The sequence below is a fragment of the Malurus melanocephalus genome, unplaced genomic scaffold, assembly GCF_030028575.1.
Source record: "Malurus melanocephalus ecotype Western Australia unplaced genomic scaffold, MMel_1.1 scaffold_0, whole genome shotgun sequence".
Lineage (NCBI taxonomy): Eukaryota > Metazoa > Chordata > Aves > Passeriformes > Maluridae > Malurus > Malurus melanocephalus.
The window spans coordinates 3,349,763-3,376,411 of record NW_026623232.1 but is presented as its reverse complement, the minus strand read 5'-3'; the positions used below and the strand labels follow the sequence as shown (position 1 = coordinate 3,376,411).

The 26,649-nt window shown below is 38.4% G+C and overlaps 1 protein-coding gene across 1 annotated transcript; it reads right to left on the bottom strand.

Annotated features, from left to right (window-relative positions):
* Window positions 1–43: 43 nt before the first annotated feature.
* On the bottom strand, window positions 44–19,791 carry BRMS1L (BRMS1 like transcriptional repressor). The gene is made up of 10 exons (XM_057367060.1): window positions 19,556–19,791; window positions 12,982–13,072; window positions 12,058–12,185; window positions 9,426–9,505; window positions 6,948–7,044; window positions 6,489–6,572; window positions 5,545–5,609; window positions 4,122–4,161; window positions 3,303–3,429; window positions 44–1,583 (listed from the first exon to the last, which is right to left on the bottom strand). Exons 1-10 carry the CDS (start codon window positions 19,689–19,691, stop codon window positions 1,460–1,462), a joined length of 972 nt encoding a protein of 323 aa, XP_057223043.1. The 5' UTR covers window positions 19,692–19,791; the 3' UTR covers window positions 44–1,459.
* Window positions 19,792–26,649: the final 6,858 nt, after the last annotated feature.

Sequence of the window (26,649 nt, the reverse complement as noted above, 5' to 3'; positions counted from 1 at the left end):
CAACAAGACTAGAAAATCAAAGAGCAAAACAATATAAACGATGTCCACTACCACAGATCATTTATTTATATACTAAGTTAAAAAATGCAAATATTTAATTACAAAAAGTTTATCAAACAACTGTATACATACAATTCGTATTGTTAAAAGCCAACATGTCAATTGATACCTTATGTACATTTGATTAATAATTCAGACAATTGTAGAAAAGCATCACTCAGCAGAAACTGATTTGGCATTTGGAAAGTAGTTACCACCCTGCACTAGAAGAGACAATTAATTACTATGTTACAATAGAAATATTTATTTGCTGTGATCATTTAAAGCAAATGGATGCTTTTATTTCTCCAAGAATCATCATAAGTGGAGATTAAAGTGCACATAACCAACGTGTTAACAATTCTTCAACAATCCCATCTATCATTCTAGATGCTCAAAGCACATCACAGTAACATCAAGGATTTAGGACTTTTYTCTGTGGCTAGAAGAGCACGACTTTAACAGAAATTCAGTTTCCTAAGCTGCATGAAATACTTCCGCTGAAATTTCTGAAATAAGACGAAGTGTGGTACAGAAATTTTGAACATAGTGTTTGGTGAAAAATTCTGCATAAATTCTCCCAGATATATGACYTCTGGGGAAGTATCTTCCTTTTCTAGCAAAAACGCATTGTATTTCACACAGCTGTGGACCAACCAAACATGCAGACCATGCAACAGCATTTACTTAACCACCCCTACACTCGTTCTTTGTGGGCTACATAAAACACAGGTTGGAGCAACACTGTCCACCTTATGTATAAATTTTGCTGACAATCAAGACAAAACATCACCAATGATTTGTCTGCTAYATAACAGGGTCCTACACTAGAAAAATGCTCTTCAAAAACATAGTTTCAAATATTGGCTTTATCTTATTACAAGTAATATAGTAAAGCTTACAGAATATAACACAGTCAGTACTAGCAGAGCTGTTGAGGACAATAATTTTAATAAATCAGTACACTTTGGATAAAAGAATGCTTATGCATGTTACAATCTATTCAAAAGCAACAGCTAAGCAGGCTCAATTTACATCCACAAGAGAAGCATGACACGGTAACTGAAAGTAAAGTGAATTGCTGGTAATTATGGTTATAATTTTTTTCACTCCAACTGGTCACCAATGGGAAAAAAAAATTCATTTTACAAATATGATAAGTTTTGAAGCATTATACTTGAAGAGCATACTTCATATCTTAGGCACTGGACCCAATTTAGAGGCAAAATATCTGTTAACAGGATTTACCCTCCTCAGGTTTCTGAAGGCCGTCCATATGAAGTTAACATACAGCACGACCAATACACATTAGATACTGCTGTAAATATATCAGGAATACAAAACACTATTGAATACAATTTTCACCCCATGGCACATCACGCATGGCAATACCACTTGTTTCATACCCAGTGAGCAATGGTCAGTTGTGGTTATGCTTTATTGAATATTTTCCTTTCTGTAGCTGAGAAATATACAGCTTAGACTTGCTTCCATCCGATCTTTTATACCAAACTTCATCATGGTTAATCGTTGTAATTATGGCACTACAGAAAATGAGGGAAGAAAGGTCAGAGGAAGAAAAACAAGAAGAATTTAGAAAGCTTATAAGCTAAAAATAACCTGAAAACTGCAGCTGTATTTCCACACAGTAAATGAAAATATGCATTAGTTGTAAATGTTAGGCCCAAAAGATACTGCCTCCATTCTAAGGATATTTTTAACAGAATTGTTTGGCAACTGCATGTGTCTTTAGTGAAGGTAGCGAATGTTTCAGCCATCTATTTCGTTCTCTTATGGAAAAACTGCACATGTACAAATATTTTAATTGTTTGAAAGAACAACAGTCACACAGAGAAAAAAAAAAAAAAAAAAAAAAAAAAAAAAAAAAAAAAAAAAAAAAAAAAAAAAAAAAAAAAAAGAAAAAGCAGCCTTGAAATGACATCAAATATGAAATATTTGGAAGAAAGATGAACATCCCAAAGCCACAATTTAAAGCACAACGTGTATTTAACTATTAATCATTATACCAAGACCATAAGAATTAAATTCAAAGCTGATTTACTGATTCACTGTTAAATGAGCCCTGCTTTTATGCTCCTTGTGGTAATCTTTAATAGAAATAGAGAACAAAACTCCCTCTCCACATTCCATAGAAAAAAAAAATAATTTCAAGTAGATTGATAGGGAAAATAGATAGCAAAAACCAAAAATTAAAACAGTTAATAAAGATCTACTGCATRCTAAGCATGACAACTCCCTCTAGCCTTAGAAGCTGCTGCAACCTTGAAAGACTGGGAAAGCTCCACTGCACACTTGTCCTGTTAAGCACCAGCTTTTGGCCTTTGTCTGACACTGGATCCTAAGATCTTCACTTGGCCCAGTATAACTGCTACATTCTGTTAAACTTGATTCAGAGTTTTTTAMATTTCAGACACAATATATAATTTACTAAAATACCTTTGTTTCAGCCCTGAACAAACACCAAAATCAACAAAATTTGCTCCTCTTCCCTATACACAAGGAAGAAAAGAAACAGCCAGTTCTACAGTAAACTACTTATATATGAAATTAGAAGTATCCTGAGTAGATGTGCACATTTAATCAACACTGGGCTTAGACTGATTTGCCCCATTCAGTAAATATTTTAAATCATTTTAAATACAGTCAGACTGTAGAATTTACAAATATTATCCATAGAATTTACAAATATTATCCATACAGAGAAAAAACACATTTATATATCTAAAAAGTTTAACCAAATTTGTAGTCTAATCTTTAGACTGCTCCGAGTAACAAGCATTGTTAAGAGAAGGAAATACTATTAAAAAGTTCCAATTCTTTTCTCTCAGAGCTGAAAAGAAACTGAATCAGATCAACTGAAAAGAAAGCTTATCTTCAACAGTATAAAGTTTTTTTTTAAGTAATTAATTATTTTTGGTTGGGCCAACAGAKCAAATTCTCAAAGCAACGAACTCACAAGATTTTGGAAAAAAATAATTACTCAAAGGCTATCAGAAACTAGCTACAGCTTAAATTGTTAGGAAGATCCTAACCTGATAAACCCTCAGCGAATTCCAGACTTTAGCAGCCTCTCTCACAAGCCCAGCACTCAACTTTCTTTGTTGATGCCTGTCTTCCAAGGTGAGTTACCAAATGTTACTGAGGTGGTAGTATTTCCAAACAGGCCTTACTCTTCAATGCCATCCTAGTTATTGCTTTACAAGAGTTGCTTTACAGAGCTGCATAAACTAAATAATCTTTACCTTGTAGGACATTCATCTTTCTTATCAATGCATATCGTCTGCCCACGTCCATACCACTCGCCATCATAATAGAGTCTTCCTTCTTCAGATCTAGCACTGTGTAGATGCTTTTCTAATTTGACAGGTGCTAAAATAAGTAACAAAAAAAATTTAAAATCGACTTCAAAGAAATTGGTTAGATGTTCAAATACATGTTCATCAACTTATTTATACAGAATATACATTTTTTCCAACAGCAGTCCATCTCTTAATAATTGCATGAAAATTGGAAGCATACCTTTTATTTCCAGTCAGATAAATTAAAAGTTACACTTCCATTTTCAGATAGAAGCTATAACCTACTTGCCTACTGTTCTTTTTGCTYCTTACCTCTTTTATTTAGCATGAACACGCTTCCCACTTCAGTGCCAAATATGAATACCACCTCTCTCCCACAGCTCTACTTTTTCAAAGTTGTAGCTTGCAGCCAATGTGAGTATCCTCTGAAATGCACCTGTAAGGTCAAGGTGCTCTCAGCTTTCTACCWAATCTTGCACAAACACTGACAGACCTTGCTCATATTAACTGCATTAAACCACTGTTAAAAGCCTGAATTTTTGTTTATAATTTTCTAGAACTTTTGTCAACAGAAACAACAGCAATCAAGCTACAGCTATCAGCACCTGAGAGAGGGGAAAGACAAATGCCACATATTCCAGCTACCTSACCCCATCCTCCATCACTACACCAGTACTATAATAAATACAATCTCCCCAAATGCAGTTTGGATCATTCCACAGAGCAAGTTCTGTCTTGTGAAACTAGATCACATTTACTTACGTTCTGGCTTTACTCTGTGTGGCCCCAGTGTAGCCATTGCCTTTAAACACAAAAGCAGATTAAAATTAGTCAGTAAACATTATCATTTTTTCTCGATTGCAAGTTTTAATCGTGAAGTAACACGCAGTGATACTTGCTTTTATATGCAAGTATACACTTGCATTTACATGCAAAAAACATAATGAGAATTCTAAAAYAAAAGTCTGCTCAACTGTCACTCAGTAGCTAAATAAAAACGCATTGGGGGGGTCACCTTCTATGGTAAGTTTTGATTTCAAATAACTCTGAAGTTTTTCTAAATTAAATCAAAATTGCTCTTATGTAATTCTGTCATGAAAACACGAAATTACATTACCTCATCCTGAAAAACAAAAAGGCTATATGAACATTCTAGTCTTTTTAATTTRTAAGTTCACAAATGTTACTTCATGCAAACTCCAGATCACACAAAGGCTTGGAAAAAAAAAGCACTCGAGTTTTTGGGAGTTCATTTGTTTGTTTGCCTCCTGGGGTTTCCTTAAATTATTTCCAGATAAGGCAAAATCCCTAGTAGATCCTGGGTTTGTTGCTGTTGTTTAAAAACATGCAAAACTATAGGAAAGAACTTCAAGGAAAGATATTTTGTGTCTGTCCATCTGATACACTAGAAAGAGAAAAGTCAGTCAAGTTCTCACATAAACGTCCCATTTTACCTCTTGATTAGGAAATAGAAACTGACTCAGAGGTAATTCCCCACCAAGCTTTTGAATCCACCTATGTGGTTTGCTATTCATAAGGTGGGATGCACTAGGATGCTAGGGGAAGCTTTCTCAYTGCAGATACAAGGCAAGGATAGCATTTCATTACAGCCAGATCCTTCAACAAAGATCTAAAATAGGCATTATGCAATTAAAAGCTGGATTTATCTTTTCGAATACATCAACTAACCAAACTAATTTCTCTTCCCACAAGCCATGATTCTCTCATAATCTGAGAAAAACATAGCTTCTCATTCTTGTAATAAAGTATAAGGAGAGGTCAAAGCATAGAAATCTTCCTAAAATAAAACCTTAAAATCTTCATACAAAGCAAAATCTTATCAGACTATCCTATCATAGTTTCTATCCAATTAGGCTAGACTATGAGAAAGCAGATCCACTTAACACAGGCTTTAGGCTCACTTTTTCATGGAAAATTATGGACTCCCCATTTTAGAGACATCACCTTACACCTCTTTAATGGATTCCTCAGTATGATTTGGGTAGAATCAGAAGGAGAAATTACAAAGCTTGAATGGAAAGGATTAACTAACTGCTGAAGAAACAAAAATCTATTCAGTGTTTTGATCGTGTAAGAAATTCAGTTACATATTTTTAAGTAGCAAAAAGACAAGACATGAATCCAACTAAATCCACAGTCAYTGGTATTCATCTTTTCATCTTACCTTCCTTATTGTTGTCCAGTCTTCAAGTATATCAAGGTCTTGTAACATATAAACTATATAAGGGCGTGGAAATGTTAGGGAAAACTCTTTTAAATATTAATAATAATATTTGTAGAAATATATTAATAGTCTGTTCCGCCAATCTTTCACACAAGGAGTACCAACATGAAGTAAAAGCTCCATGCAAACTCATTCATCTTTGAACTATGCAACCTAGAAATACACTTCAATAATTATTAAAAGAGGTTGTAATAGTATGTAGATATTCAGACAACAGGAGATACATWGCTGACTACAGAAGATAAATAGCTGAAATGCATTCAATCCCTAAGAGTTCAAAAATTATTCTATTTGCGATAATTCAAATTACAATTAAAATGCATTTCAATGTACCACTGCAAAACAGCACCTACACTACTATCAWCTTTAATAAGACAATTATTTTCACAGTATTCCACACCATATATCTTCAAGAGGCAAGTATGGTCAGCACCACATATCTGAGTATCTTATATCCAAAAAACAGGAAGGCAAAGCCGCTTCCTTAAACTATCAACTGCAAAGTAAAAAATGTGTATTAGAACAATACATGAACTTCAAAACAAAATTTCATATAGCAACAGCTATTCCATTGCAATACACTTTTAACTTTGCTTCTGCTTTTGTCTTGTAACTCTATTTTTTTAAGAGTTGGAAAAAATTAACTCTTGGAATCATTTTCTACRTGGAACTAGTAACTAGATCAGAGAAGCCTAATTTCAATTTTCATAATGGAACATGTCAATGTGGTTTATCTAATCTCAATCAGAATCATGTCTGCCATGCAAAAATCAGTTTTGATAAAGCATTATCACTTCAATTTGATATTAATGACATATGTAATAAAACTTGCTACAAAACTTCAAACGCTACTAGAAAGAATAATGATTCCAGTAAAAGGATATCTGATACAACAACAGGTTTCTTCTTATCTGGGCTAAAWGGATCCTTCCTTTTCTTCCTGGACTGGAGCTCATCATTCCATAATTCTGAAAAGATATAATAAGGACAGGCTATGAATCAGAACCGTTTACATGTTTAACTGTTTTTACATCAGGAAGCTGTAAAAAAAAAAAAATGGCCAAAAATGAAAAGTAACACTGTGTGGTGAGATGCTGTTTCTCAACAGAATAAAGGCGTTACATATCTATGTAGGCATAGATTAATAATCTCAAAACACACAAGGGATACTGACAATTACTAAATCAAAGTCTGATTTATGTTTAAATTCAACTCCCTGCCCAAAGTCTACAGCTGAATAGCATTCTAACAGATAACTCACCATACTACATGTACAGCCAACTAATCAGTAGCCAGCAGAAGATTAAAAACAAATAAAACACAAATTCTGAATTTTCATTCACCTGAGGTAATATCAATGCTATGTCTATCTTCTTCAAGTCTTCTAATCTTCTCTTCTAGTTCACTTTGTACAGTATCATACAAGAGAAGCTTCTCACTCTAAAAAAGCAAGATTACAGATTTTTATATTACTAAATTCAATAATATAAATATATATGACAATTTAAGGCATCAGTGGAAGAACATAAGATAGCCTTTTCAGAAGCCATAAAGCATATGACATCTCACTCTATCCACTTTCTTAGCATGAGATCCTAGCTCCTTAAAAACAGCACACTCTCTTAGCATGAGTAAAAATATAGTTATATTTTTACCAAATGTCAGTATAAGAATAATTATGTAAGAGCATGCAGCTAGCTCTCCAGAATAACTGTTCACATTTTGACACAAACAGTATTTTTCTTCTGGATAGCAAAGATTTATTCACAATGGGCAGTTGTAAAGTAGTGACCTCTATGCCACCTTTAACTACAAATCACAAAAGTTAATGTTTCCAAGGAAAGCTTTTTATTAAGCTCTCTTCTATATTGACAAATCTGCAGTCATTTATCATCATCTAGTCTCCACAGTATTTATAATTGCCTATTTTCATAGGTCTGAAAAATACCTTCCCAGAAAACAATTTCCAGTGTAACAGTGATTCTACGAGCAGCATTTCTGACTTAATAGAGCTTTTCCCCCAAGAGATTTTCATTGGATGGTGAATAACTGAATTCTGAATGCTTCACAGAACAGCAAAACAAGGAAGAAWGACCACCTAAATACATAGCTAAAGCAAATCATTCAATCATGGATAAGAGACCCTGCAAGTCTTATAGGATTTTCTCCAACCTCAGGAGTATTCACAGGAGCAAAGACAGTCAGTAATGACTAGTCCTTCATAATATCTTATTCTTTCCCAAGGCATCAAAGAAATGGAAAGCTTTTTAAAAGTACACATGCACAGACTTGCTTTATTGGTATAGTAGGAACCACAGATTTCAGGAACACGGTGAACCATTCCTAAGAAAACACCATCAAGCAACTTTAAGGGGGCTGAGAAGCACTACGATGAAAATCTCAGGATCTAAGCAGCTATGCACAGCACTAGACATCCAGGTACTTGAGTGTTTGTACTAYAGTATCCAGTATTTAGATACGTGAACAGGAATGTTTATGTTCAAGGAGAGAAATAATATTTTTCTTATAACTGCTTTTGAAATGACAATTCTATCATTAGCTGTTCAATGCATCTCAAAAAGACTTCTTCAGTTTTTTTATTAAAATGTAAGGTGTTTTTTGCTAAAATTATTTTAGCCACTTTCTTGGTAATCTTTTTATCACCAAGGCAATAAAACATGTGGGAATTATTAATAAAAACTTGATAATGAAAAATAAGAAGCCTTAGCTATACATAAATGCAAAGCCAAACTAATAAAAGGCTCTTCAACAACTTCATCAACAACTCAGACACAGGAGTTGAAGGAATACTGAGTTTGCCCACAACACTAAATTAGGGGGAGCTGTCGACTCCCTCAAGGGCAGAGYGGCCCTGCAGAGACACCTTGACAAATTAGAAGGCTGGGCAATTGCCAACTGAATGAAGTYTAAAAAGGACAAGTGCCAGATTCTGAATCCTGGGTACAGACTGGGGAATGAGATGTGGAGAGCTGCGCCACAGAACTGGGGTCCTGATCAATGGCAAGTTGCATTTGAGTCAGCAGTGCCCTGGCAGCCAGGAGGGCCAACCCTGTCCTGGGGGGCATCAGGCACAGCATCACCAGCTGGGAAACCAGTGTCCCACTCTATTCTACACTGGGGTGGCCTCCTCAAGTCCTGTGTGCCATTTTGGGTGCCAMAATATAAAAAAGATATTAAACTACTACAGAGTGTCCAAAGGAGGGCCATGAGGATGGTGAAGGGTCTGGAGGGGAAGCTGTGTGAGGAGAGGCTGAGGTCACTTGGTTTGTTCAGCCTGGAGAAGAAGAGGCTGAAGGAAGACCTCATTTTGATCTTCAATACCCTCACAAGAGGAAGCAGAGGGGCAGGTACCAACCTCTTTACTCTTGACACCAGGGACAGGATTTGAGGAAAAGGCATAAACTGAGCCAGGGAAGTTTAGGCTAGATATCAGGAAAAGRTTCTTCATCCAGAGGGTGGCTGARCACTACAACATGATCCCCAGAAAAGTGATCCCAGCTTGTCTGAGTTCAATAAGCGTTTGARCAACACTCTTAGGCACATGATTCGATTCTTGGGTGTCCTGCACAGGGCCAGGAGCTGGCYTAGATGATCTTGATGGGTCCTTTCTAATGCAGCATATTCTACAATTCTAATTTTTAATGCTTTGAACAACCTCTAGCATGGGGTTAATTATTACACAGAAAATGCATTCAAATAGCAAATAACTGCAATAATAAAAACATGCACTGAACCTGAAAAGCATGACAGACAGTAAAGTTASATAAGATTAGCTATCAATGTGAAACAGCTGGCACAACCTCACAGTGCTGTCGAGAGGCTTGAATTTCACATTCATATTTGTTCTTCACAGATTCCAGACAAAGCTCTCTATAGATACCTGTAATCAGACAAATCACAGAAATATTACTTTCTTTAGCAAATATCCAAATTCAGAATTCTACTTTAAGACTGCCTGCAAGCCCCAACACATGCACAGAGTGGAAAATGTAGATATATTCTATTAGGCAGTTAGAGTGGCTGGCTGCTTTAAAGAATAAGAACAAGTAAAACCTTAACTCTGAAGATCTGAGAAAAATGAAATGCTATTTTAACTCTTTCTCCTGTCAGTCAAAAAATTACACCAGTGGTCATACCAACTTTAGAAGATAGGTCTATTTMATATTTCTGATCAAATTATCCTGAATATCATCAGTTTTCAAATTTAAGTACAAATGGCCTCTTTTATTTTCTAATCAGAGTTTAAAATAAGGTTTGGGGRTTTTAAAATAGCTAGAAAATTGATTGAAAGTAAAAGGGTTTACACATTAATATCTGGAATAAGGCTTACTTTATAATGTATGACCTTAATAAAACAAATTAATTAACAAATTCCATTCTTAAAAATAGTCACCTTGTGAAACAAAGGATACCACTTCCAAGTGTTAGGAGCATTTTTAAACATTTAGACAGCTGAAAACAAATCTTAAAGGTATTTGAAATGTAGTATCTGGCAAGCATGGATAGAACTTGATTTAATATATTCAATGCATTCAACACACAGTATTTAAATTGCTTCAGATTAGAAACTAGAATTAAGTTTGCACACACACTGGTGGTGTCTTCCAACTTAAGAACTTCCAAAACCAACTTCCCTTATAATTCAGCTGACTATAAACGAACACAGTACTAGAGGAACAATACTACTCTGAGTGATTCCTCTGAAAAACAAACCACAAAGTGTTACATCAATCATCCTTCCACTGTGAAGCTACTCTAGAATTCAAAGTGTTCTTTTCTTACATTGCTGTGTTATGTTTTAAATGTTTATGGCTGACTGGTCTATTTAGGTCACTGTTTACTAGCCTGAAATTGAACAATATAGGTATGAACAGCTCTAGAAGAAACTATTGTTTTCTGACTTGCTGTAGTAATCAAGATCCACATTTTGTTTGAATAGTGCCTTAGAGAGCTGAGGAACACAAGTTTCTTTTCTGCCACAGATGCAATTAGATCCAAATTGTAGCTAAATATAGTTTGGTTTGGGGTTTTTTTGTCACTTCCTCCCCTCTCTCAGGTAACAGTAGGTTCTTATAGGTTACCTGCTGAAGCTCAAGTCCTGCTAATGCCCACTTCTGTCAAGGCTCTTGAACAGTAAGAGCAAATAAGYCCTACAGTCTCTTCCTCTCTCTGGAAAAATTTTATCAAGGGGAAAAAAACTCCTGTTTTCTATTCTCAACTTTGAGGAAATGGTTGTTTTTAAGCTGGGCTTTTTTTACTTTAAAACACGGCTCTTCAATGCTGCTGAAGACTAATCAGGAGAATGTATAATATGCTGCATATCCCATACCCATCTATGTGAAACTGATGGACAGCCACATTTAAAACTGAAAATCAAAAGCCTGGATTAAGGTTTCTTTACTATCAAACCTTTTGCAAGTTCACCTGCRATTCTTCTGCAAAGCCCAAGTAGGCTACTTAGGACTAGTCACATAAATTTGGGCTAAGAACTTAAAACCCATAAATGCTGGGTCAGCAGCTGAGGAAAAGCATTACAGAGAAGACCTGGATGAAGAGAAAWGCAATAGATCAAAAGATTTCAAATTCTCAAAGACAGAAATACCAATGAAGACACACTGAGTAGCACTGAAACAGGACAAGTATTATAAAAAGTATAAGGCAGCTTTTCTTGGAAAAGACACTGGTATAGCTCCTCTGGCCACAGAGATCACACAGGTTTCTGTGTTTTGGCTTTCTGACAGGCTATKTTAGATAACCCTCAGACAGCTGAATCCTCCTAAAGGAGGCAAGCTGTAACATAAAAAAACATTTACAATAGGGAAGTACAGAACTTTGTCTTCCTACAATATTACCATTTCATATGGTTATATGGTTGTATAGTAGAAGAAGATAAACATTCTTGCTGTCTTCTATGAGCAWAAAAGCCTGTCTAAACATTATTTTTAATAATTAAAATTCAGCTTAGAGAAAAACACGAAGGACAAGAGGTTTTCCTCTTTCCCTAGACAGAGGGGCAGAAGAGACACAGACTAAAAGAGCASGAAAAAATTACCATATTAGATGGCAAGCATCTCATGAGATAACACCTACATATCCCTTCAACAGCGACCGTTGTGTACACTTGATCCCAAATCTTCTGACTAAAAGCTTTTAACTCAGGTAATTTTGTGCTTACTACACAAAGACAGGCAGCTATTAAGTCAAACATAAAAAAMCCCATATTTTTAGTGTGATGTTATCAGGCAACTTATACAAGGAGGTAGGCAACATATTCATTTTGATTAATAAGCTACTTTACATTTAAAATTATGCCACAGTATTTCTATCTTTAAAACACACTTCTTCAACAATTCTAAAGAAAAGAGAAGACTGACTTTAAAATGCACAGTAAGTTTATACTTTAAAACAGCAATACTCATTTTACATGCCTACCTGCCACCTTGGTTCGGATTTGCATATTTTCTTGTAAAGCTGCCAATGGCTCTAAATATTCAGGTGCTTTTCCAGCTATGACCTCTTGTAGCTTTGCATCCACTTGGCTTAATCTTTCTTTATAAAGTCTTAAAACAATGGAAATAAAAGTATGTATTTTATTTAGAAGCATGAATTTATATTTAYTTTATTTAAAATAAAACACAAGTTAGAAACAATATTTTAAAACAACTATTTGTCATCCTTTAGTTAATGCTATGGAAATTGAAACAAAATGAAGATTTGCTAGCATTTGAGTTTTCCAGTTCATATATTCATTTTGAACAATACTATCCATGTCTATGAAGCCTTTTTGAAAAGCAGCAGATGATGGACTACAACTTTAGCCAGTACTTTCAATTAATTATTTATCTAAAATGAATAAACGCTACCAAACCACTGTAAATGCCACTTATAACCAAATCCAAAATCAGTTTCCCTGAAATGGATGAGAATGCAGACCAAATCATTACACGATCTCTGCTGTTAGTTGTGACAAAAAATCCCATTGTTTGTGCATTTTTTTCTACTTTCCCAACTTCATCACCTCCCTACTCACAGCTGCTTCACCCTGTAATCCTTCTCCCATGATTGYAATGCTGTTTCCAGTAGTCCCACAACCACTGTTCTTCCAGCCCACACAAATACCTCTATCTCTCAACTAACTAATGTGTCTAGCAATGCCTCCCTTCACCTACCACAGCCTTACCATTTCTCWAACACCATTCCTAAGCCCTAAGCCCTCAAGTAATTTCAGAACTCCCAGTCCTTACTCATTTCGAAAAAAAACAACCACATACACGAAAGACAAGAAACACCAGCTGCACATAACATTTCCATGGAATGGATCCTCAAATGAGGCACTTGAAACATGAAAATACTTACTGATCTTTAAGGTCTGTAAATTGCTTTTCAAGATTGGACATTTCATCTAAGCACTCCATTCTTCTTCTTTCACAGTCCTCATCATCCATTTCTAAAAATAAATTTTAAAAATTAACAATGTATTATATAACCAAATGAACTGGATATTTTGTTTCTGGTGAATGTGAAGGAAGTTTGAACRATAGCTACGAACTACTTACATTATTATTTTCATAAAGCAGAATAAGAAATCACTTCTCATATAAGCTCAAAGTAAGAAACTTAGATTTAATTCTAAAATAAACCCTATAAAAAACAATTCTTCCTCGAAATGGGAAACAACAGCTCTCTAAGACTTTAAGAGGTTAAATTTCATGACTGATTATACAAAGAATACATAAGACTGCATGAAACAGAAAAAACAATGTATATCACACCACATAAAAGACACCATTAGCATGAGCAGTTATTAGCCACCACAGAAAATTCACATGTATCCTGAGTTAGTATAAACAAAAGCAATCCGTGGAATGCAACCACAGTTCAATACTACGTTAGTCATATAAAATTCAAGATTTGTTTATAAATATTCTTAATATTCTTTTCATCTTAATTTACCTAGGGAAGATAAAGGAACATAAATACACTTTTGTGAAAACTTTTCACACTGCCATTGAGACATCTGATGTTACTAAATCACTTGTTACCTCCACTGGCCTTTCTTAGATTAGAAAACTGAGAAACTAAGGTACAAAATTATTTATTCTTTCCCAACCTTCCCAGAGAAAAAAAAAAGGCTTTAAAGTTAAACCATATTAAAAATTCAGATATGTGTAATTGCTTAATAACCACAGGAATTAGCTCTCTACAGTTACAGCAAGTGACCCATTATCAACCAGTAGAAGGCATGCAGAAGGGTTGGCCGTGCAGTCAGGAATTGAGACTGAACTGGTGCAAACAGACCAGATATTTGAGAGAAGGCACTGTCRTAAAGAGCCCTTACTTATGTAAGCAATTACTTCAGCTAGAAAAACCCTACCTCCTGATAGAAAGGCAAAGTAGGATCCTGAACCCAGCAGGGATTACTCTTTTAAACAACTCCTGAGCTTTTTGTTTCTTCCTCACCCACATTTTTCCAACAAACATGTTTAACTGCTTTATGCTGTCTCCTACACCAAATACAGAATGCAGAATGCAAGTCTTCATTCTTATTGTTTTACAAAACAGTATGGCAATTTGTAAAGCTGAGGAGGTGCCAAGAAGTAGCTTCAGGGTCACTAGCTACTTGGAAGGATCTGATTAAGCCAGATTGTCTACTCAGACCTCTCAATACATGAAGCTCTCTGCACTTAATTTCTTCCTGAAATCATCACAAACTTTTACAACTAAAAACTACACTCACCCTCTCTGCCTGGATATGAAAACCAGCAGTCAGCAGAGCAATATCATCAGTACTACAATGGCACCTATGAGTCCAAATTAAAGACCTAGTGCAGTCCGTCATRCTACAGTCAGTACAATCCAAGAAGACAGCATACAAGAGTTTAAAAYACAATATAGCCTGGAGTATTTGAAAGCAGAGCAAGAAAATTTAAAGACAGACCCTAAAAAACCACATTGAATGGGGAGAGTGAGGGAAGAGTGTATCAGGCTAAGATACTATTTATATTAGAATATTGTTCTCAAAAGCAAGGCAGAACCATAATCCCAGAATAAGGCTGAAAATCATACTCAAGAACAAAGTTTTATTTGACAGTTTAGAGCAATACTCAAGCCAAAATTGATTTAGCAACTTATAACTTSGCTAGATTTAAAGAATGTGGCAATCATATTACTCAGAGTTGCATTTCKGTGCTATAAAAATAAAGCTGCTTTAAAATTTAAGGCACCTCCCTGCGAAACCAAACAGGAACAAGCACTGGGATACCCACAGTTTTTCCACTTTATTCTCAAACGTGTTTCAGACATGTTCTGCCATGCTTTTGCTTGTAAGTATGTTTTTGTAAGGAATTCACTGAAAAGCTTTTCTTAAATTAACATGGATTTTGCTGTTTGTGTATCTTTAAATAGTACAAAGCAAAGAAAATTACTAGAACTGTAACCCTGGCTGAGGACCRGTGCACACCCACTGCTGGAAGGGGACTGCATCTTGCATTTTAAATTTGTGTTGCAAGGAAACTGTTATTCACTGGCATCTGAGGGCATAGCTGACTTTTCTGTAGATAAAGGAATAATACCTAGTTCTCTCCAATCTCTTCTCACCTACAAATATTCTCAAAAGTCTTTGAATTTCTGCTGAGAGTCTACATTCTACCTATCATTCATACTGAACATCAATTCACATGCTAAGTTGCTCTTCAATGGCTTCATCTTTATTCTGCCTCCAATAAGATTTATAAAATGATGAAGATTTTCAGCATCCTGRAATATCTTTAATTCCTAATTTATGGAATTTCTTCCTCATGGCCTTAGACAACATACAGACTACAGAATATGCATTACTGAAAAAGTAAAATGTTTTAGGWTCAAACCTTATGGCTTTCCAATTGAAAATTTACATCACTGGTGGAATGGTGGAAGACCACTCATTTTATATTAAAACAGTTGCTTATAGGCCCATCTTGTCTCAAAACTTAAGACTTTGCATACAGTTTCATACTGCAAAAGGTATTAAGGGTGCTCTTAAACACTTTCAAAACCACGGGTGTTTTCTCCTACTATACTCAAGCAGTCCAAGACAGTAATTAGGGCAACCTGGTTTAAAGACAAAAAACCCACACAGCACTTAAAATGTAACAGCACCTAAAATAGCTTTTTTTAATAAGCAGTGGCCTATTTAAAATGTTTTCAAAAATGGCCAAATTCTCCTCTGGGATGGCAAGCATAACTTGTGGCTTTTTAAATTCATCCTTCATAAGYTATTCTATACCCCAGTCAATAAAACACCTGTACTAAATATTTAACATCAAAATGAACAGGATAGAAAGAGTGCCAGCCCAGCCCTCAAGGACGAGTCATGCTTCCTCCAACAGCACCTTTTTGTATTCTCAGGCATCTACTGGAGGAAAAAAAAAAAGAAAGAAGGCTGAATGAAAGTAAAGCAAAAGACAAATTTAACAAAGAAAAATCATTACTAATTTGAATTAAGACTTATTTCTTGGGGTGTTAATAATTTTAAGTCCCTAGGAACAATATGCTTCCAAGGAATATGTTCATATTGGACAAGATGCTGAGACAAGCAYGTAATTTTCTGAAATCATAACATTTTAAGTGCTCCCTTAAAAGCATTTCTCTGTGGAATGCAACAGAAATTATCTGAACAGGTTCTTGTATTGTTTTAAAGAAACACACATGAACTACATTCACTTAAAACAACTCTTTCCTAATCCCAGAAGAAACCAAGATAAGGACAAAACCATATAAATATTTGCCTTCAACAAGAATCAGCCGAAGTGTCTTAGAGGTCAAGTAAACTTCAAAGTTTTCTTTAAAAATAGCAAATAACAGAACTACAGACCAGAAACAAGGCAAATTTTGAAAAAGAGTAAACTTCAAAGCTTGAACTAACAGAGACAATTCTCTCTTCACTAGAGCCAGGGAACTGAAAGAGAAAAAGTTAAGTTTACATATATTATACCAAACTCACTATCTCACACAGAAAATTGCATTTTCTCAGACATAAATATTAGCTAGATTAAGAAATTAAGAAAGGGCGTTCCCACGTGACATCTAGCTATAATACAAAATGGAAGGCTAAGATCACCAAGGTAAGTAGTGGATTTTGKGGCAGTGCTGCTCCTGGACCTCATCTAACTCTCAGCCTTTGCAATTCTGTGTCTTAYGCACCTACCACCCAGTAAAGTTGTATATTACTCCTTTATTGTCTCTCTGTTTTCCCCTCAAAGATGTAACTGCATATACCAGAACTTCCTGAAAAGCTATCTCCATTAATTTCTTATCCAAAATATAGTATTCCCTTCTCAGGAATTTTATTTTATTATTATTATTTTATTTTCATAATAAAAGAATTGCASCATGCTTTCTGAAAGTCACATCTGAAAAGAACAGCGCCAAGTTGYTATGCAAACCAGGATATGTACAAAGATATATCAAATATGCTTTTCCAACCTGATTACTTCCAGCCGCTTGCCCTGGTACCCTCACTCAAGCTCACCTTTTTTTCTAGCATAACCACCAGCATACACAGATGCTGCCTAGTTTAGRTTTCACCAAAACAATCCAAGACCATTTGAGCACATTTTTCTTGTCCTGTTTTCCAACAGGATTGTTTTGAGAGAATGGGGGTGAAGAAAAACTCCAGCCTTCCCCAGCAGCASATCTGTAATTGTGTCAGGGGACGTTTAGGTTGGCTATTAGGAAAAGATTCTTCATCCAGAGGGTATYTGAGCACTGGAACAGGCTCCCCAGGGAAGGGGTCACAGCACCAAGCCTGACACAGTTCAAGAAGCATTTGGACAATGCTCTCAGGCACATGGTGTGACTCTTGGGATGTCCTGTGCGGGGTCAGTAGTTGGTATCAGTGATCCTCCTGGGTCCCTTCCAACTCAGCATGTTTTATGGTTTTAATTTGGTGACATAGGGGCCTCAGCACTATCAGAATTATTTATTCTCTTTTCTTATTTTGCCAAATCAGTTGCTAAAACAGACACAAATAGAATCACTATATTAAAATGATTTTGCTGACTCTTTCAAGCCCACATCTGGATGTGGGTCACAGTTCATTGATTGAAAAGATCTCCTGTATAGCTTTGCATYAGACAAAAGATGCAAGCTCTTCACTCAGAAGAGAGAATAGCCCAGAACTAAAAAACACCTGGTCCTCCTCTCTAACCATGGGTGAATCAATAGTCCCAAATTCACAGAACATGTAGGCAACCAGTTAACTGATTTAAATTGTCTGTGTTAACATATGCTCATAAAATTGCAATTTATGCCTTCTGCTGTTATTGAGCTGCAGTCTATCTAACCAGTGGTTTACATAGTGCCCAGTGCTTCTTATGTTTTCACTAGCTACCTTTTCAGTGTGTTATTTGAAAAAGAGACAGCTTAGCACACAAGGCCAAACAAGCAAGAAAGGGGACACAAAAGTACAGAGTACCAGGAAGGGTGGATAAGGATGAGAAATAGGACAGTAGCAGTCAGCCTTCTGATCCAGTTGACAGCCACAGTCCTGCAGCCTAATTTGTAAAATGGGGTTCAATCAGCAACACTTGTCAGCTCGAAGTTTTGGGGGAATGAGGGAGAAGGAGGAAAGGAAAAAGGAAAAATAAATGCTAAGAAGCTCTGTATAAACCATGGGCTGATTACCTGGGTTCGTGCATCAAGCAAGGCCTCTACTGAGGGATCAAACCTAGTGCAGGGTGAGAATTAACTCAGATCAAGGTCTAAGGGAGTGACTACATTCTCTCCCAGTATAGAGGCCACACSTCAACACTGGAAGAGTCTTCACTCTGCTTCTGCAGATTGAGCTCGGCTGTGTCTGTAGCAGACCATTAGGGCTCTGCCACCTTGCTAGCTCATGTAGAGGCAGATGAGGACAAGCTCCACGAGTCCACATGGCATCACCATAGCAGGGCTTTCCCTAAATTGCATCAGTGTGAATAGAAAAGCCACAGAATTTAACATTCAAGATTTCCCACATATTTTAGCACCAAAAATCAAGAAATAGCTGTACATGAAAGGCTTTAGCCACAGATAAATCAATGACTAATGAATGTAAAAACAGATGTAAAAATGTAATTTCATAGCTGCCTAATTTGTCTAGTTCATGCATGGGACAGGATCCCAGCAGATCACTCTAAATCACCTAAGCTGCCAGAACCATGTCAGGCTTCTGACTGGTCCTGGTCCACATCAGGAGTTTTCTCAGTTCGCTAACCCTGTCCTACTTTCTTTCCATCCACTGTCTTGCATCCTACCACTAATCAAATAAGGCACCACAAACTTCTACCAGTTATCACCTGGAAAGAAGTGTTAAGATCAAAGACAAAAAGTACTAATTACAAGGAAAGTTTGAACACTATGTTTGAACACATAGGGAAGCTATGGAAAAAGGAAGGGACCTTCAACAGAGCAGAGTCTGAGGTAATTTGCAAAAGAGGCCAGTGGTATCGACAGGGATTGACAACACCTCCTCAAAAATAGGTCTCAAAATGCCKAATTGAAATTCATGGACTTGCATGTAAACACGCACACACGTGTTCATGCATGCACATGTATGTACACATGCCAAGCCTTTAAGTGGAGACCTCAGCGAGGAGTCCCTCTGCGAGGACGCACTCAAGCCCAGCAGGGCACAACCCACAGCTCCTCCACGGAGCGAAGCAGCGAGGCCCAGCCCGCCGAGGCCGGGTGCCAGCCYGCTCGGGGCTCAGCGGGGCTCCCTGCCCATGCGCCCCGCCCGGCCGCCGGCCCGGAGAGCCAAAGCAGAGGCTGGGCCGGGGCGGGGTCAGGGGGGGAGGAGAAAGGGGGACGGCCACTAGAGCCGCGGCGGAACCAGTGTGTCCCCGGGCAGCACCGGGCGCTAAGGGAACCGCCGCGGCTCGGCGGCGCTGCCYGCGGGCGGTCGCGGTACCTGAGCTGTCCCCCTCCTCGGAGACGGACGAGCTCTCGGTCTCCTCCTCCTCAGAGCTGCTGCCCTCGTTCTCTCCGTAGTCCACCTCCATCTCATCGTGATTATTCTCCTTCTTCTCCCGGGAATGGACCGGCATGGTCGCTGCCGCTGCTGCCGCTGCTGCTGCYGAGCCCGGAACCCGCCCTTCCCGCCGCCACCGCTTCGCCGCTGCCACCGGCCGCTCCGCCCCGCCCGGCGCCTGCGCGCCCGCCCATTGGCCGAGTCCCGCAGCCGTCTGGCGTCACCACGCGCGCGGCGTTCTAGGAATTGTGGTCCGCCCTGAGAGGAAGGGCCGGCGGGGCGCTCTGAGGGGCTGGGCGGGCTCTCCCGCCCTCCTTCGTCCCGGGACGCTCACAGGACTCCCCGTCACCGACAGAGGCTCCATCGTGGCTGAGTAGAGTTCGGAGCGCTTTGTACTTGCCCGCGTCTCCTGCAGTGAGCGAGGCTGTGGCCCTCTGTGGCGGGGGCTCGGTCGTTGCCGTTCCCTGCCGAAGCCGCGSAGAGGCGATGCGGGGCCTCACGTCAACACCCGCCTCGCTCCTGCCGATGAGTTCTGCATCCTGGCAAGGCGTCCCTTAAGGCTCGGATCTCAGAAGAGAGAGAGGTGCTTGCCATTGTTAAAGGGAAATTCTTTACTGTGAGGGTGATRRGGAACTGGAACAGATTGCCCAGAGAAGCTGTGGATGGCTCATCCCTGGCAGTGTTCTAGGCCAGGTTGGATGGGGCTTTGAGCAGCCTGGATTAGTGGAAGGTGTCCCTGCCCATGGCGAGGTATGGTCCCTTCCAACCGTTCTATGATTCTATGAATAGTGGCCTCCCCAGCAGAACTTGCTTCTTCCCCAGTGTCATATGCTGTCCTGTACCGAGTGTGATATGTTTTAAATTAAATTAGATTTAACTAAAGTTGACATCTGTCCAGTGAGATTGGATATGAGGAGAAACTAAACAGATGCTGTAATCTGTGCATAGCTGGGATAGTTTTATTGGCTTTGAGTATCAGTACTTTTCATTTGCCAGTTGCTGTTAATTGTGATACAAAAGATGTACTGAATACAAGTGACACTGAAACAAACTGTCCCAACTGTCCCCTCACTCTGAGGAGCTTTATGGCTTCACCTCAGGACATAAATACCTATAAGGAATTCTGGCAGGGAACCTCAAGAGTCCTGAAATGCAGAGCTGGTTGTGGCCTGCATCTCAGCGTGACTGGTAAGATGAGTTCGCTTGCACTGCACAGGATCACCATTGAAATCTGGGACAGTTGAAAGAGCAGTAGAAAAGCAGAGTTTACCTCAGTGATGTGGTGTGCTTCTGCAAGGAMGTTAAGGTTGTAGGTGCCTGGCAGTAGCAGTTCTTCATATTGAGATACAAATTTAGTCCCTCTCTGCTCTCTGGATGGATCTTATGGAGGCTATATTGTGAGGCAGTTAATAACTTCTGAGTTTCCCTATGGATTTYCACCTCCATCGCAATAGCTGCCCAGCTCAACCACAACAACCATTGCTGTATGTTAGTCACTTCTTTTCTCCCAGATCTCTGTATATCCAATGCAAATCATCTCCCTGTATCTCCCCCAAGAGGAGTGTATGTAGGTGTGCCACCTTCAAGGACACTGAAAGAAATATTARACAAAATTAACCTCCCATCCTTGTGTGCAAACTCTATCCCCTGGCTTTCTACTCAAACAGGAACCCAGTAAAACTTGACATGCTTTCTCCATACCCAACACAATTTTCGTCATTTTTTTCATAAATCCATAGAATGGTTTGGGTGGAAAGGACCTTAAAAGATAATCTAGCTCTAACCCCCCTGCCATGGGCAGGGACACCTTACACTGGACCAAGTTGCTCAGAGACCTGGCCTTGAACAATTCCAGGGATGGGGCATCCACAACTGCTCTGGATAACCCCCGTTTCTCACCACCTTCCGAGTAAAGAATATCTTCCTAATATCTAATCCAAACCTACGATTTGTGAAAGAACTTTAGCCCACATAGACAATCCTTTCCTAGATCCGCAGTGCGCAGCTGCAGTTGCTGAAGACATTCCCTCTGCCTCCTCTCACAGGACTCCTCCGAGCCCCTGCGCGGGTTCTCCGCTCCCGGCTCCCGGCACTGCGCGGCCGTGCGGAAGGAAGGGCGGCCGTGCGGAGGTGCCCGCGCATGCTCAGGCTGCCGGCCCGCGCCTCGGCGTAAGGGAGCTGGCTTGGGCCAGAGTTTTTWAATGTGTCCGGCTATTTAATGGAGCAACAGCAGCTGACCTTGTCCCCGGGTGTTTCCCCAGAGAACTTGTAAGTCCCCGAAGTTTGGCCAAGTGCTGGTTCATATAGTTTTAAAAACTGACAGAGGCGGGGACCAAGGAACTCTTCGCACTCCCCCCCCGCCGTCTGGTATTCTTTCGAGGTAACCCGGTAAAAGTGTTAGCAGTGACGGCTGATACGCAAATGGCTAAAAGGAGCTGGGAGACAGCCTGAAACAAGACCGCGAGACATCCCGGAAGAAAAACGGAATTTCACAAGCTGGATCTGAAATTTCTCGTTATATCCATAGGAGTTCAGAAAGGGAAAAAAAATATCCCACAAAACCAGAAGTAAAAATGTCTAACAATCCCCAATTCAAGTGCTGGACTAGCAAGATAAAAAGAGTAGAAAAAAAAAACCAACAAAAAAAACACTAGAAACAGTTGCGGGGAAGGGAATGGCAGGAAAACAGGAAACCTTTGGCTTGATTGTAATTTCCTATTCAAACAGTTGGAACTAGGCCTAAAGGAGCTAAAAATAAACTCCCAAAGGAAATCAAAATTCCCATGCCCTGGTGGAAATCAGCAACCAAAATGACAAGTTAAGCCAGAAACTTTTTTTTAACAACACACAATTCTACATGCTTCTATTCTGTTTATAGCCAGGAGAGGGGAGAATACCCAGCTAAAGCAATACAAACATCTGTTTCGAGGAGGAAAAAAAAGTTGAAGTGAACTTGACTGTCCAAATGAAGTGCTAGAAAACCTAAGAGAAAAGGGTACTTCTGGTGCTACATATGGTGGCACAATGCTAATGGCAGCTTATAATTTATTTTTAGACTATAAAATTAATTTATCAGATTACCTATAAACCCTTAATATATAAAGTGGCAACACCTATCTTAATCAGCTCTCTAGAGGCAAATGCTAGAAGGAGTGGGGAAAGAAATTCTGTCTGGCCTGTTAGATGACTTGTAAATATTTTTTGTTATCTGTGTATACATACATCTATGAATCCAGTCAACTACCAGAGGACTGGTCTGTAGATTGACCATTCCATCAAGATAAGTGAAAGAAAGCATTAAGTGCCTACAAAGGTGTGGTTTCTTTTCTCCTGGATCATGACTTATGCCCTTCATTAGAGTAAAATATCAATTTAGAAGGTGATTGTCATAACCCTCATCTTCTGGGCTCTGTTTTTAATGGAGAAGTGGGGGGGGGGGGGGGGGGGGGGGGGTGTTAGTGGTATTTTCCAACAATTAGAGTCAATTAACAGGGACAGTTGGCAACGATGTAAAAATTCAAAACTGGAAATTCTTTTGGAAACTGGTATTCAAAAAATTTGGATGCAATAACAACCATTATAAATAAAATGCTGGCTAGTACAGATAGTGATATCTCCTTTCCCAGTTTGGGACATCTTTAGAAAAAGCTAGGAAGTAAAGCTGTAATTTTACACCCGATTTTTGGAATGGAGGCAGTGAGCTGAAACATGTATCACTCTAGAATCTGAAACGCAGTTACTCACTTTCAGATTATAAACCTAATTGCCAGCTTTTGTTGTAGTGAGTAACTGCATAGTAACTGAGTATTTCTGACAAGATTGTAAAGGGAGAAAACAAAAATATATATAATGTGAGTCATTGGTCTACAGGTATAGATGAAACCTCAAAGGAGAAGCAGGAATGAAAGAGCTTTTACCATGTGTGCAATATAGTGCACTACATCTTAATTAGTTTGAAATACCTTCTCTTTAGGAATCTCCCCCATTTCAAAGATGTAGTATGTCTTGGACTGGTCATCACAGGTCTGATTGTTGGTGAGGTCCTCCAAAGAGGACAGGACAGCAACATATTAGCCAGAAAGAAGTGGTAGCCCTGGGGTGTTTGGACTCTAGCAAGCCAAACTGTGACAATTTCTATAACTAAAAACTGATACACTGCATAATTTATCAAATCTAATTCTTCACCCTCAATTTGAAAGTGCAATATTAGGAGGTAGGTCACAAGAACTTTGAAAAGACTATTTTCCATGTAGGTTAAGATCAGCAGCAATTTAAAAGTAGCAGTCATGGAATGCAAGCTATGAGCTGTATTTGAAGGTTATTGCATGATGCTTTTTCCTCAGATCATGTTTTTTTTCTAGGCAAAAATACTCTYTCTGATATATGCTGCAAAATGTGTAAAGTAAGCTTAAAACTACTAATCAAAATAACCACAAATAAATATAACCTCTTTGTAAAATATCTGGTTTACTCCTGCAGGTGACATAACAGGAGAAATCAGGAGCAAAATATTTGCTTTAATAGAAAGGAATTAATCTGTACAAAATTCTCTCTCCTCTAGGCAGACATGCACAGTTTCTTTTGTGCATTTGTCAATATTGCAAAACTATTTCATAAGTTGGGAAAGAAAAATAACACATCTCAGTTGYTGAGAAAGTTTTTGAGTACTTTTGGTTAAAAGAGAAGTTGTTGCAACTTTTACTGTATCAGAATATTCACATTTCAAAAGCTCTTTCATATCAGATATGGGTGCTAGTGCTTACTTTAGAACTCAAACATTGTGAGTTGAAGGTGACTTCACATAGCAAAGGCTAAACTTGCTGGTATTGCTGGCCAGGAACTTGAAATTATTACATCAGTTTTAAGTAACTTCCACAAATATGAAAGTTTCTTGTCATGATAGGCCCTATATCCCTTCTGCTCTTTGAGCAGGGCTGACACAGTCCTAGTGTGCTAAGGAAACAAATCTTAGCTGGTTTTGGTGGTTTGTTTGGCTGATTTGGTTTTTGTTGATTTCTTTTTTTTTTTTTTTTTTTTTGCACTCTTCTGCTAGTTTTGAAGTCCTTTTTTTTCTGTATGAGAGCACGGGTATTAAAGATACCAAGTTTCAGTGTGTTTTGTGAAACAGTATCTGGAACAAATAAAAACTAGTAGTGTCCCAGGGAGGGATATGTGTTTCACTTAGCTTTTGTCCAAGGGACAACAGCTTGCCAACCTGCACRTGCAGTCCAGCCTCTTGCCTGTCTCAAAATACGTAGGGGAGGTCTGAACAAAGGAAAGTTTATGGTGGTGAAGGGAGGTGACTCATGGCCAGCTTTCAGTGGCTAGAATACAAATTTGGARGAAATCTGGCTTCATGAGTACTGTAGTTCTTGGAAAAGTTTATTCAAACTTGGGATCTTTGGTAGCTGGAAAGACTGCAGTGTTCTGACTTTGTATCAGATGCTCATACAGAGGTATTAATGCTGATACACTACTTAACAGAACAAAAGCAGACTATAAGCTCATGAAAAGCTCCTTCCCTTAAACACAGAAAATATAGATTCTACATTTCATCTGTGAGACACAGAGTTATGCAAATGCAATGGGAAATCATGGGGTWATTTTCAACTGGAACAGATTTTGTTGAAGGGACAGCTAGCTGTTTCATTATTCTTATACTGGAAACATATTAGAGGATTCTGATATTTGAATGCTTAAGTGAAAGTAGCAAACATCTCCAGTATGAATATGTTACACTAGAGTATCAAATTGTACAGAACTCTAGTTTTGACTATTCAATTTTAAATATCTAGTTTTGGGGGCTTTTTCATAAAGTATAGAGTTGCCAATTAAGGCAACTAAAAATTTGTTACTCAGGATGAATAGGAATACTGCTGCACAGGCAATAGCACACCATTCCAATGGCCACAGCACAATTTAGAGAGCCTTCTTTTTCAAAAGCAAGACAACCCTCTTAAGAAGGACACTGTGAAACTAAATATTAAAAGATCAGAAGCAGTTGAACATTTTTAAAAAATTATTTTAAATTTCTTCTTTTCTCTTGAAGGACTCCTGGGCAAATAGCTCTTCAGTGCATGCATCTCAAAGGGGTCAGGTTCAGGTTAGCTACCTGAAAGATGGGATATACTTAGTGAAAATCTGAGTAATTTTAACTTGTTTTTAATCCCATACCCRTATGTGGTGTAAATATTAGAAAGGCAAGAATTCCAGAAACTTAGGTATCTGTAAGTGTATGCAAGAATTCAAAACATAATCTATCCATTTTAAATACTGAACTGTCAAATCATGCTACAACTGAAGAGTTTGTGCTCTCTTGGATATACCAAAAAATACCCATATGTTTTTTGAAGTACTTGGCAACAGCTGAAATCTTAGGAGATCATAAATCCTAGATGAACTGGGAGAAATTTTTTCATGGCATGAATGGGACCCAATTGCCCCCCACTACTCTGAATATCCTATGGGGCCCTGTAGAGATCACAGAATCATAGAACCTGCTGAGATGAAAGAGACCCACAAGGATCATGGAGTCCAGCTCCTGACCCTGCTCAGGACCATCCCCAAGAGTCACACCCTGTGCCTGAGAATATTATCCAAATGCTTTCTGAACTCAGTCAGGCTTGATGACAGTTAACAGAAGGAGGGAATAAAGTTCTGCAGCACTTAATTGTCTACAGTACTCTTCTAAAAGTTCAGTTAAACTTAGTTATGACAGTACCCTCACATCTGGACAAAAATATTTCAGAAGTTCTTCCTTTAAAGTGGAAATGCAAAATATTTGGTACAATAATAGTGGTCTGGAATGCAGCAGAACCTAACCTCTCCCTAACTAATCCTGCTATTTTCTAACATTGTCCTTCATGCATATTCAAAGCAACCCAAGTCACATGTTTCAAAGTCAAGCCTTTGCAAGATCATGGCTTCTCCTGTGCACAGAACATGCCCTTCCTGCCTGGTGGGGCCTGCACACAGAGGTTCTCTATAGAAGCCATTATTATCTTGGTTAACACCACTCCCTCCTGTCATTTAAT